The following is a 12,196-nucleotide window of genomic DNA, read 5'->3' as shown; positions in this document are numbered from 1 at the left end:
TAATAAATGGATGTACTCTTGTATGTTACATAGAGCTGACTGTCCATCAGTACATCAGTGTCATGAGTGAAGTGATTCTACCTCTCCAGGCCGTCCTGTGACTTGTACCGGTTTAGTATAGCTCTCCCAAAGTTTTCATCTTTTCTGTAAAAATGTAAGAAAAGAAAGTTTATAAATGCAGAACATATATGAAAATGTAGTAAAGCATAATTTTACCAGACACAGATAAATGCAAACGACAGAAAGATGAACATAATATCATCAGACGCACAACACATCTGCCTTGTGACAACAGGGCCATATGCAATTCACTTTTCTTCTAAGTTTTCTTGTAGGTGATATTTTCACATCTTATCACTAACATGCCTTTTTAAGCCACTGGCAAGGAAGAAAATACTCAGAACAGTTTTGATAGTACTTTTTCACCTACTTTTTAATACCCTTTAAACTGCAGCGGGCCATATGCAATTCACGTTTTCTCCTGAGTTTTCTCCTAGGTGATATTTTCACACCTTGACATGAAATGCATTTTAAACTACCAGTAAACAAGAAAATACCCAAAATGATTTTGATAGTGGTTGTTCGCCAATATTTGAGTACTTTTTCAATTGTAAAATGCTGAAAGTTATTTTAAAGAGAAGATGAAAATTATCTCCTAGGTCCTAGGACCTAGGAGATAAGTCAGGAGAAAAAGTTAATTGCATATGGCCCCAGGGCCCACATGCAATTCACTTTTTCACCTGAGTTTTCTCCTAGGTGATATTTTTAAACTTGTCAATAAAATGCCTTTTTAGCCACCAGAAAGCAAGAAAATACTCAAAGTAATTTTAATTTTACTTTTTCACCTACTTTTTGGTACTTTTTTAGTTAAAAAGTGATGGGAAACTATTTTAAATCGAAGATGAAAAATTATCTCCTAGGTGAAAACTCAGATGAAAAGGTGAATTACATATCGGTCTAGGACCCTTATGCAATTAACTTCTCCTGAACTGTCACCTAGGAGATCATTTTTGAATTCTCTTTAAAATAACTTTTTTAGCACGGGTGAAAAAGTTCCCAAAAGTTGTTGAAAAAGTACTATTAAAATTTTTTGAGTATTTTCTTGTTTGCTGGTGGTTTAAAGGGCATTTTATAACAAGGTATGAAAAATTCACCTAGGAAAAATAGAGACTTACATATGGGCCCAGGGCCGAGGGGAATTCAGTTTTTCTCCTGAGTTTTCTGTTATGACAATTTTTTAGCTTATTTTTAAAATAACTTTTCAGCACTTTGCAATTGAAAAAGTACAAAAAATTAGGTGAAAAGGTACCTTCAAATCATTAAGGTACACAACTTTTATTTTCTTACATTTTTTCCTCCTCCTCTTCAGGTCTTGATTTTATCCAACTATTGTCAGTGAGGAAGGATCTCCTCTTGCTTGTCTCTTGAATTACATTCTGCCTGGTCATGGATCCCAGCGTGTTACTTTTAGAGTCTGTTAGAGGACCACAAAGTAAGATACACTTTAGATAACATGTTACATTACATGATAGAAGACATGTAGGCTACCCAACACTTGCTGTATAGGTTGTGAATACTATTCAATGAAGAAAACTATAATTTACAGGATATGAGATGGTTTAACAGGTAGATGAGAGAAATCAGGCATTTTATTTATGTTTAGTTGGTTGGGGACAAGCATGTACTCTAGGTTTTTAATTTACAGCATTTTAAATCTGGTGAATAAATGCATTCATCACTAGTGACAATTCTCTACAATGAACATTGCAATACAAATCTGACAACATGTATAAAGGATATTACATTTTGCATGTGTTTTCCTATGAGCACATTTTTGCATTATCGTATGCAAATTTTTATGCAAATTTTCATAGTTCATTGCATGGAAAACATATGCATGTGGTGAAAATCGTCAGGTAGCTGTTGTTTTGGAATTGAAACGGACTACAAAAATGCATTCAGTGGAACCTATTACATTGAAATTGCATTGCTTTCAATATTAATGCGAATTTTCAAAATGCATATTTGTCCTTAGTGGGAATATGCCCTTACTGCATACGCCAAAGATGACCTCTGGTAGGTTTAGAGCATACATGTCAAACTCCGGCTGTGGGCCAAATCTGGCCCTTGGAGCCATCAGATTTGGCCCTTTGGTGATTTCCCCACTTTACATTATGTTTTTCCCACTCTAGACCACCGGAGAACTTATATTGGAGAGTAAGCCCTAGATCACCAGGGAAGCCATATGGGGAGGGGACAGCACAGGACACCAGGGAACTGTATAGGACAGGGAAGGGGGCCACTATACACCAGGAAGCTGTACAGGGGAGGGAGGACCACTAAACATCAGGGAATTACACAGAGGAGGGAGGGGACCACTAAACATCAGGGACCTGTAAAGGGGATGGATGGGTGCTGTTAAACCCCAGGTAATTTTATAACGGCGAGAGGTGGCTACTACACATTGACTTTGGCCCGTGACTTGGTCCCAGAGCTCAATTTCAGCCCACATTGTAATTGAGTTTGACACCCCTGGTTTAGAGAATGGGAACCAGTGCACAGCAGCAGAACTCCCGAGAGCCATGGACCTGGGACTGGAGTTCTGTACTTCCTGCCACTATGGATATTCACATTTAGGTGCAACACCAGAAGGTTTGAATGTTTTTTTCTATAATGAGGTAAATGTGCAAAATGTCAGTAATTCACAGAATCCACTTTGCAAACATCTTTAATTATTCTGACAACTCTAATGAAATTATTGGCTGCTGAGGATTACTATAAATTGCACTTCAGTACTACCATTTGAGCTTTATGAAAAATGATACAAAACTAAAGATGTTTCCCACAGTCAGCAATCTGCATTAGGAAGAAAAGTCCATGTAATTGGTTGCTAAAGGCCAGAGGTGTCACACACAAGGCCCACTGGCCGAATACGGCCCTCCTTGCTAATTTAGGTGGCCCTTGAAAGCTTCAAATGTGTATCATTGTAAGCAGTAAAAGAGCAACAGCACACTGCCTTCCCACCCAAAGGAGCACACCGGTGACAGTATTTCTGACTGAAACATTGTCAGTTTGGGTTGGACCCATGAGACACCCCCCCCCCCCCCATAAAATTAGCATTGGGTCCGCTCTGGGGATCCAAACCTCTCAACCCCCCATGTGGCTGGTAAAACACACACACCTTCCCCCAACACCATCTCCCCACAAAGCAGAGCAGTGCAGCATAGCGGTGTAATATTTACCTGCTCCAGCGAAGTGTTGTGTCTCTTCTGTTCTTCTTGGAAGTTGCGTGCTCTAAGCTGCCTACCGCCTTTTCCCAATCACATGACATGCATTAAGAGCCTGAGGTATGTAGCATAGCGCGTGTGGCAGTCAGGAAGACCAGGGGAGACCCAAAGCAGTGCTGGAGCAGATAAAAACTGCTCTACTACGCTACTCTGCAGAAGGGGGATGAGCAGGCCCCCACAGTCATTATAGTTGCAATAAATGGTAAATCCTGATGAAAAATTTGGCCCACAACTTAGACTATGTTTTAGATTTTAGCCAGTGGCCACTTATATGATTGAGTCTGACACCCGTGCTATAGGCAATAACGCTACTTGGTGCTGCTGCAGAATGCATTCATTTCATCAATCATCAGCTGTCACAGCAGAATTGTACTGTGGCTGCCAGGATTCTCTGATTTAATGCATTTTATTACACATTAGCTAAATTATACAGTTTTTCATTTTACATAAAATCCAGTTAACATGTAATTCTATTATTACCATTTCCAGACTTGTTAAAGGTGTAAGTAGACATCTTGCTGAGCTGCTTTTTTAAGTCTGCAATACAAAATATATAAATAGTTTTGAAAATATTATAGTAGGTTGCGCTTTTATGTGTGACAACAGCATACACAAATGTTGCCTATCCCCCAGTATATCTTTTTTTCCATGTCTTACATTCATTTTAGTAAGGCAAACCATTCCTGAATATATACTTCAACAAATGCTGCCTGCATGACATTACTATATAGAGTGGTTCCACTATTACATCTTAGCCATAGGTGATTTCTACTGTGTGTTTAATGCATGAGAGCTTCTATCTTGTGATGTTACCACTGTGTAGTGAAGTATCTGCATTCTGTGCACAGTATCTCTCTACAGTGATCTGGTATTGCTATTTAAATTAATATTTACAGTACTGGAGCAAGTGTGCAGGGGAGTATGGAAACGTAGAAGGGGAGTGTGGAAATGTAAAATAGCTCTGTGATCTACTACACAAACACTGCCTATGCATATCTGTGATGGATTCATGATTGAATACCAGAACATTTTCATCTATTGCCCTTAATTGTTCATGTCCAGTATAGTAGGCACAATGTGTTAACCCATTTTCTGTTTAGAAGCATATTTTAGATATCTTATATGCTATTGGTGGAATCATCAAATGTTGTAATGAGGTGGTAGCCCACCTATATAACACAACAGGAACCAATCACATCATTTAGAGACTGTTAAAAGGGATTATAAGTATGTTTTTGTTTCTTTGGAAGCTCACCCCTACCCCTCAACTGTTCATACATGTTTTCTCATTTAGGCACATGGGGGTGTGACTTCATGGGGCATGCCCATGCTCTCTGCCCACCCACCTTATTATTAGCTAGCCTCTACTGCAATTCTGATGCTGAATTATGGGCAGGCAGGGGGCATCTACAATGCAACAGAAAATGTTGCTTGCTATACCTGTCCAGGAAGTGACTACAGTATTTTTACCTATGAGCCTTCTGCATATTTGTTTTTAAAAACAAGATGGAAACACTGCAATATTTTGCCTATCTGGAAATATATGTGGTAAGCAGAGGTTAAACTGAAAATCTTGTATTGATTTTTGTTAACAGATACAAAAGTGAAAGGATAGGAACAAACTGGGAAGAATATTCATGACTTGATATTGGAGACAGGATTATGCATATATAAATCCCTGTCAGTCCTCTCTCCTAGCTTGAATAGACCAGTAAACTAATACACACATAACTATAAACACCATTGGAAAATCATACATGTTTCACCTCGTAAGCAGGCTTCTTCAGAGGTGTTAGACCTAAACAGTGTACAGTGCAACAGCACTAGTGTATTGGGTAAAATAGCACCATAGTAACAGCATGCACAGCCAGAAGCATCTAGCCAGACTGATTCAGGCGGTTCACTTATAAACAATCAGAGTGCAATTCAGCTAGCCTAATGTGGGAAATGGTTTAATCCAGACCCTCCTGGGTCCTAAAGGATTGGGTTTAGTTGTCCATACATATTCATTGCCTAGTGAGATGATCACCTTATTTGGTCAAGTGTCCGGGGACATAAATTGGCCTTGAGATTTGCATATACATGCATTGTTCTAGAATGCAATGAAGGTCATTTCACCTGCTGTATATTTTGTATACATGTATATTGGGCTTAAATGTAGCCAGTGATCTATATTAGCAGTGTTCATTGTGTCCCTATTTGGATGCTATTTAGGAAACTGCACAGACCAATCGTTCTGTCAGTATCTGACTTTCTATGACCAATCAGTTGTACATATATACCATTTAAAAACCATTTAGGAAGCTGCACAATCCAATCATTTTGTTAGAGTCTGACCTCGTATATCCAATCAGTTGTATATTTATTACATAGTGAGATAATCATCATCATTTGGTCAAGTGTGTCTGGGGATGCAAATTTGCAGACAAAGATCTGAAATATCTGATGTAGGTATGGATTAGATAACATAGCATATTAGCATAGCTTTAGCAACACCCCTTGTGATTAGCATATACTTGCATAATTCTAGCAATCAAGATCATTTGCTCAGGGTTTTGTGCACTCACATATGTAATAAGTGACCTATATTAGCGGTATTCATTGCATTCCTACAAAAATGCCATTTAGGAAGCTGAACAAACCAACACTTTGAAAGGGCCTGCTCTTCCTCTATGACAAAAATTAGTCATTTATTGATTTCTGTTATTAATCAACAGCAAGATTTTAGTGAGGATTAAAAAAAAACAGATGTAGATCTGCACATTTAATACAGCAAACCTGTTGCAAATTTGGACAACTAAATAATGATGGCGAAATACAGTCAGAAGTCGTCTTATTTAAAAATGTAAAAAACAAACAAACACAAAACTATAGTCCTATTGAATAGGTGGCTCATCTATTGAAAATTGAAGGAAAATCCACAGATGTTGAGTTTCAGGGCTCCCTCATTGGTCAGTGAAACCCACCAGGGTGTCAGTAGGTAGGATTGAAAGGTTGAACTCATGGAGCCACATTCATTTTTTATAAGAAATAAAGTAAAATAAGTTGAGTTTTGGAGCTTCCTTATTGGTTGGTGAAGTCATCCATGGCACCAAGGACCAATGGATAGGTTTGGAAGATCGAATCCATGGAGCCACATTCTGCTTTTATTGGAAAAAAAAATTCATGCATTTAATTCAGCAATACCTGAGGATCTAGTCATCATTTTGATTAATGTATGTTTTATTATATGCCCATATCATATGGTTAAATGATTTGAAGGCAGTGCTGACATTACCTTTCAGTTACATATCTGTCAGCTTATATTCAGTGGAAAGTGTTTTTTATTTTACTCTCTTCATTGGCTTATTCTAGTTTCAAAAGAAAAAAATGATGTTCTCTGGTATAGCTTTGACACTAGAGAACATGAATAGTATAGTGTGATGTAAGCTCCCAGTATAACATGGTAAACTACCATTCTTTCTTATATGATAATAAATATTTCATTCTTTAGATCATGGAAATGGTTTACATAAAGTGACTCAGGCTCCACGCCTCTACAAAATATGCAGATACACAGAGTGAAACTGGCAGGTTCTGCTGCTACTCCTGCATAGCACCTTGCCAAATATTTCTCTGTCCTCATCCAGTCATGTGACTTCAGGAAATGTGGGTAGGTCTGACAACTTCACCCATTACTTATTTGTTCTTATTGGTAGCAATTTATGAGCAATCTCCAGAACAGGCTAGTCTACTCTAGATGGAAACTACGAATACTACCTACTAGTAATACATACAATAGGTAGTGTTTACAATTGGTTGGCTATACTTCTTGTGCAACATGGTGAATATATATATATTTACATGATATATATTTACACGATAAACACATAAACATATAGACATTGGTATACAGAAAAATACAGATAATTGTGCATAATATGATGTTGGTAGACAAAATTGCTGCAGTGACAATAGTATAGTGATAACCATCTACAGCAACTTACAAGAGAGAGAACTCTGCCCTTATGAGTGTACAATCTAAAACGTATAAAAGTTTGGGAGACCCACAATCTATGACCAGTCACTATGAAAATCCATATCTATCTTTGTAAAGGCAAAGCCCGCACAGTCCATGATGTGTTGGGCTCTGGAAGAGAGGGGTGGCAAAGCCTTCACCTCTCCCCCTTGTTGCTCTTCCCCACCTCTGGTGCCCTCTATAAAATTAGTATAGAGTATAAATAACTTGGAACACGTGCGCTACAGCAATTTACAAATGGATCACACAAAATCAATTCAATTTCAAAATGGTATTATGTGTATTTAGAAAGGAAAGAATAGCATGAAGTGTTACCACCCTCTATGAAGTCACCCTTAACTGCTGAACTGTTGCAATTGTTATAGAGCATGGCATTGTGCTAGCCATCAGTAAGGCCCGGTGCACACCAAAACCCGCCAGCAGATCCGCAAAATGCTAGCAGATTTTGAAACGCTTTTTCTTATTTTTCTGTAGCGTTTCACCTAGCATTTTGTGGTTTTGGGAAGCGTTTTTGATGTAGTAGATTTCATATATTGTTACAGTAAAGCTGTTACTGAACAGCTTCGGTAACAAAAACGCCCACAAAACCACTCTGAACTGCTGTTTTTCAGAGCGGTTTGCGTTTTTTCTATACTTTACATTTGAGGCAGAAACGCCTCCGCAATCCAAAAAATGCCTCTCCCCGGGAGTATGCGTTTCAGCAAAACACCTCTGGTGTGAACCACCCCATTGAGATACATTGACCAAGCGTATCCGCAGCCGCAAGCGGCTGCAAAAACGCCAAAAAAAAACTTGCTCGGTGTGCACCAGACCTTAAAGTGCAACTGAGATTAAATAAAAAGAAAATTCATAAATACCTTGGGCTTCCTCCAGCCCCTTTCGGCCTGATTGGTCTCTCACCTCTGTCCTCCGCTTCCTGGATCCTCCATTATTGGTCCTGGTAAGTTCGGCCAGTGGTACTGTGCAGGTGACAGAACGTGTGCGTGGCCCCGACCGTGCACACGCAGTAAGCCCTGGCTGGCCGAAGTTACTGGGACCAATAATGGAGGATCCAGGAGGCGGAGGACGGCGGTGAGGTAGCGATCAGGCTGAAGGGGGCAGGAGGAAATCCCAGATATGTATGATTTTTTTTTTTTATTTCATCTCAGGTTTACTTTAAGGAAGAAAGTTTTGAATAAAGATGATCACATTTATTTGGCTAACTAAGAGGTAAGCCTGCAGTATACAGTATATCCTGCTGCTGGCTACTACTACCGGTACTAAGCTTTTACTTTGAATTTTTTTAAATTAGCCAAGAAATCGTATCATCCTAATTCAAAGTATTCTACATGCTTTCATTGTTTTCATTTTGGTTGCTTTGGGTTTCCGTACACTTTATTTCCTTGCACTGGAAAGCAATTATTTCATGGCACTTAATCTCTGCCTTACTTTCTACCTGATTAAACCATATAAAGTTTATACTGCTGTAATAAAAAACATTTGTGATGTATCTTAGGGCCTTAGCATTCCATGTCTACTAAAAATTATAGCCTGGAATTGCCAACTCTAAATAGGAATTATAAAGCGTAAATAAACGGGATAGTGCCAGCTGGAAGCAAAGATATATTTTTAGGCCTCATTCGCTATATAAACTGCATTCATGAGTGTGGTTTCCACCTTTTTGTTTCCAATGCATGCCACATACACATGCCAGACATGTTTATAGTTGCTTATCCATGTACTGTAATACAAAAACCTAGAGAGATGTATGGAAAGAGCACACAGCCATGGGCATAACAATCACCCCTTCAACCCCCACCATCGCAAGGAGGGCCTTAAGTTGTGGGGGGCCCTCCTCCTCCCTCTCCCCAACCAGAAGTGCAGCCAGTCAGAAAAAAAAATCTCAACTAAACACCCCTGCCACCTCCTCCCGCCATGCACAGTAGTGAGTATTGGGAGCATCTGTAACCTTTTCCTGCTTCCAGACACTGTTTCACACAGCACAACACTCCCTGCTGCCATTCGCTGGCTCTCGATCACGTGACCCTCATGGGGTTCAGGGACCAAGGAGGACTTATGCTATCATTTTTGCAGGGGAGGGGCCCTATTAAGTCTAGTTATGCCCTTGCACACAGCTTTAAGTTTTGTTTTTTTCTGCAGATGGAAAAAGCATTAGATGTGAATAAGACAAGACACAGAACAATTATATTGTGCTTTTCTCCAGGCGGACTCATAGCAACAGAGCTGCAGCAACTAGGGTGCGCTCTATAGGCAGTAGCGGTGTTAGGGAGTCTTGCCCAAAGTCTTTTTGCTGAATAGGTGCTGGCTTATTGAACAGGCAGAAACGAGATTCAAACCCAAGTCTCCCGTGGCAGAGGCAGAATAAGCCCATTAACTTCCATAGAATTTCAGTTCTAAAGCATTTCCACATTGTGTCAAATCAGAAAATACTTTGAATAGGGCCTTACTTAAAGAGGAACTTTACTGAAAATTGCTTAATGAATAAAAGTGATTATTTTTTACAATATTCATTTATAAATTAGTTAGTCAGCGTTTGCCCAACCATTCCTCACCCTGAGTTACATTCTCAGTTTATCAATTAATCACAGATGGCCATATCTGTACTGCTGGCAAGGTGCATCACAGTGGAATGTTTGTTTGTTGTGAAGTGAGCAGAAACAACACTTGGGCCCAAATGCAATTCACTTTTTCTCCTGAGTTTTCTCATTGGTGATATTTTCAAACGGGCCAATAAAATGCCTTTTACACCACCAGCAATCAAGAAAAATAGACAAAATAATTTTGATAGTAGTTTTTGACTAACTTTTTTGGTACTTTTTCCATTGCATAGTGCTGATAAGTTATTCTAAATAGAAGATGAAAAATTATCACCTAGCAGAAAACTCAGGATAAAAAGTTAATTGCATATGGTCCTTGGGCCCATATGCAATCAACTTTTTCTCCTGAGTTGTCTCCTTGACAATAAAATGCCTTTTAAACTACCATACTCAAAATAATTTTTATAGTACTTTTTCAACTTTTTTGATAAGTTTTCAATTGCAAAGTGCTGAAAAAAGTTGAAAACTCATCTCCTAGGAGAAAACACATGCATATGGGCTGTGGTCTCCCAGGGTGCACTGGTAGAAGAAGACTTCCTGACATCATACCCTATCCTGAAAAATGTACTATATTCTATATATCATTATGGTTCTTCTTTAATATATAATATGAATATCTATATTCATAAGGCAGCAGAATTTGGTTACAGTTATCCTTGCCTTTATTACGCTTTGTTTGCTACTTTTGGCAAGGATATGTTTGGACAGCAAATTTACTGAGAAAACATTTTGGAAAGTAGACAGAGCACGATACTTAAGTCTAGACAACTTCTTTAGAGCCACAAATACTTCTGTATGCTCTGTCCTGGTTATGGTAAACCTTCCACATATAAGAGTAAATTTACTAAGGTCAGAAAACATTGAAAAACTTAAAATATTGAGAAAACCTGGAATGGATTTTTTGAAAAAGTTTCTTCTCTAGGAGGCTTCTAGAATGAGTCAGGTCATCATGGGCCTAGAATTACATGGCCGAAGGGAGAAATTAGGTTATCGTTTGAGGAATATATGTTATGTCCCCCTACATTGCCTAGCATAGGGAGATCCGTCTTTTGGCTTCTAGGAGGCTCCTAGAGGTGCTCATTTTTATAATTGCCACTCAGCCAGATTTTGTACTTGAGAAAGATAGCCTAGTTCAACAACATGCATTATTCAATAAAGCCTTTGGATTTAGTCCCTTCCCTGTCCAATTGTTGGGAAAGGAGGCAAGTCTATTGCTCCCTATTTATACTACATATTGTTCAGGGTGCCTCTTGTACAACATTTGTTTATAATGGCTAGGTTTAAAAATATCTTATTATTGGTATCAGTAAACAATAAACGTGATTTGCTGTACAATAGGGATTTATAAGAAAAGCTTTACATAGTCCAGGGGTGTGCAACCTTTTTTGACCATGAGCCAGCTAGGGGGCCGAACTAGTATAATTAAACACATTTTTTTCTGATTGTCCCTAGGTACAGTATGCCTATTATAGTTTTGTCAAATAAAACATTTCCACAGAAAATAAACCATATACCATGTGTGCAGTCAGCATGTCTCTTCAGTGTGCAGTGGTGGCTGCTAGCGAGTGGCTGCTGCTAGCATAGTGGCATCTGCTAATGAGTGGCTGCTACTAAAGAGTGATTGCTGCTGACATAAGTGGCTGCCCTTCACTCATCAAGTCCAGGTCCATGTATCTATTTTTCCTCCCTCTCCACTGGGATTTCTGTGGCCATTTTCCGTAGTCCCATAGTAATCACTATAGGACTACAAAAAATGGCTGGCATTTTCCAGTGTATACTGAATATACAGTAGGTGACCATTTCTTTGTAGTTCTATACACTTCCTATAAGACTACAGAAGATCAGAAGAACGAGAGGCAGAGTGGTGACACAGGTTGGCCCTAAACATTAATGCATGTGGAGCCACAGCAATGGCCTATATGCAATTAAAATGTCTCAAGAGCTTTGGGTGCCACAGGAAAAGGCTTGGTGGGCCACATATAGCCCTCGGGACGGACTTCTGAAGGAAGAGAGTGTACACATTACGTTGTTTGATCAAGTAACAGAGGAATACTAAGATTTTGAACGGCGAGAACAGATATATATGAATAAAATGTCATTATCAGGTCATCTTCAGAAATGTCAGTGGCAGTAATTCATTTATCCACAGCTGTCCGTGTGAATGTGCCTCTCCCTTATGTAAATATTTCATCCAGTTTCTCATTTCTGTACCTGAATGGAAATTCTAAGTCCTTGCCCTTCTACTGAACCCAGCATCTCATCTAATTACTCTGTGTCCTCCCATAATCCACCCT

At 39.0% G+C, this 12,196-nt stretch overlaps 1 protein-coding gene across 4 annotated transcripts in view; it reads right to left on the bottom strand.

The window, feature by feature from the left end:
- The window catches only part of SCEL (sciellin), a 115,717-nt gene that overhangs the window by 72,753 nt on the left and 30,768 nt on the right, over positions 1–12,196 (bottom strand). For all 4 annotated transcript variants that reach the window (XM_068267894.1, XM_068267896.1, XM_068267897.1 and 1 more), the window contains exons 2-4: positions 3,768–3,824; positions 1,348–1,474; positions 82–144 (exon numbers count right to left, since the gene is read on the bottom strand). In XM_068267894.1, coding sequence (XP_068123995.1) covers positions 82–144; positions 1,348–1,474; positions 3,768–3,801 — 224 coding nt within the window. In that variant the 5' untranslated portion in view covers positions 3,802–3,824. The remainder of the gene's footprint in view (positions 1–81; positions 145–1,347; positions 1,475–3,767; positions 3,825–12,196) is intronic.

This window comes from Hyperolius riggenbachi, chromosome 2 (genome assembly GCF_040937935.1).
Source record: "Hyperolius riggenbachi isolate aHypRig1 chromosome 2, aHypRig1.pri, whole genome shotgun sequence".
In the NCBI taxonomy this organism is placed as follows: Eukaryota; Metazoa; Chordata; class Amphibia; order Anura; family Hyperoliidae; genus Hyperolius; species Hyperolius riggenbachi.
Note: the sequence above shows the minus strand (reverse complement) of the source record. Positions and strands in the feature narration are given on the sequence as shown.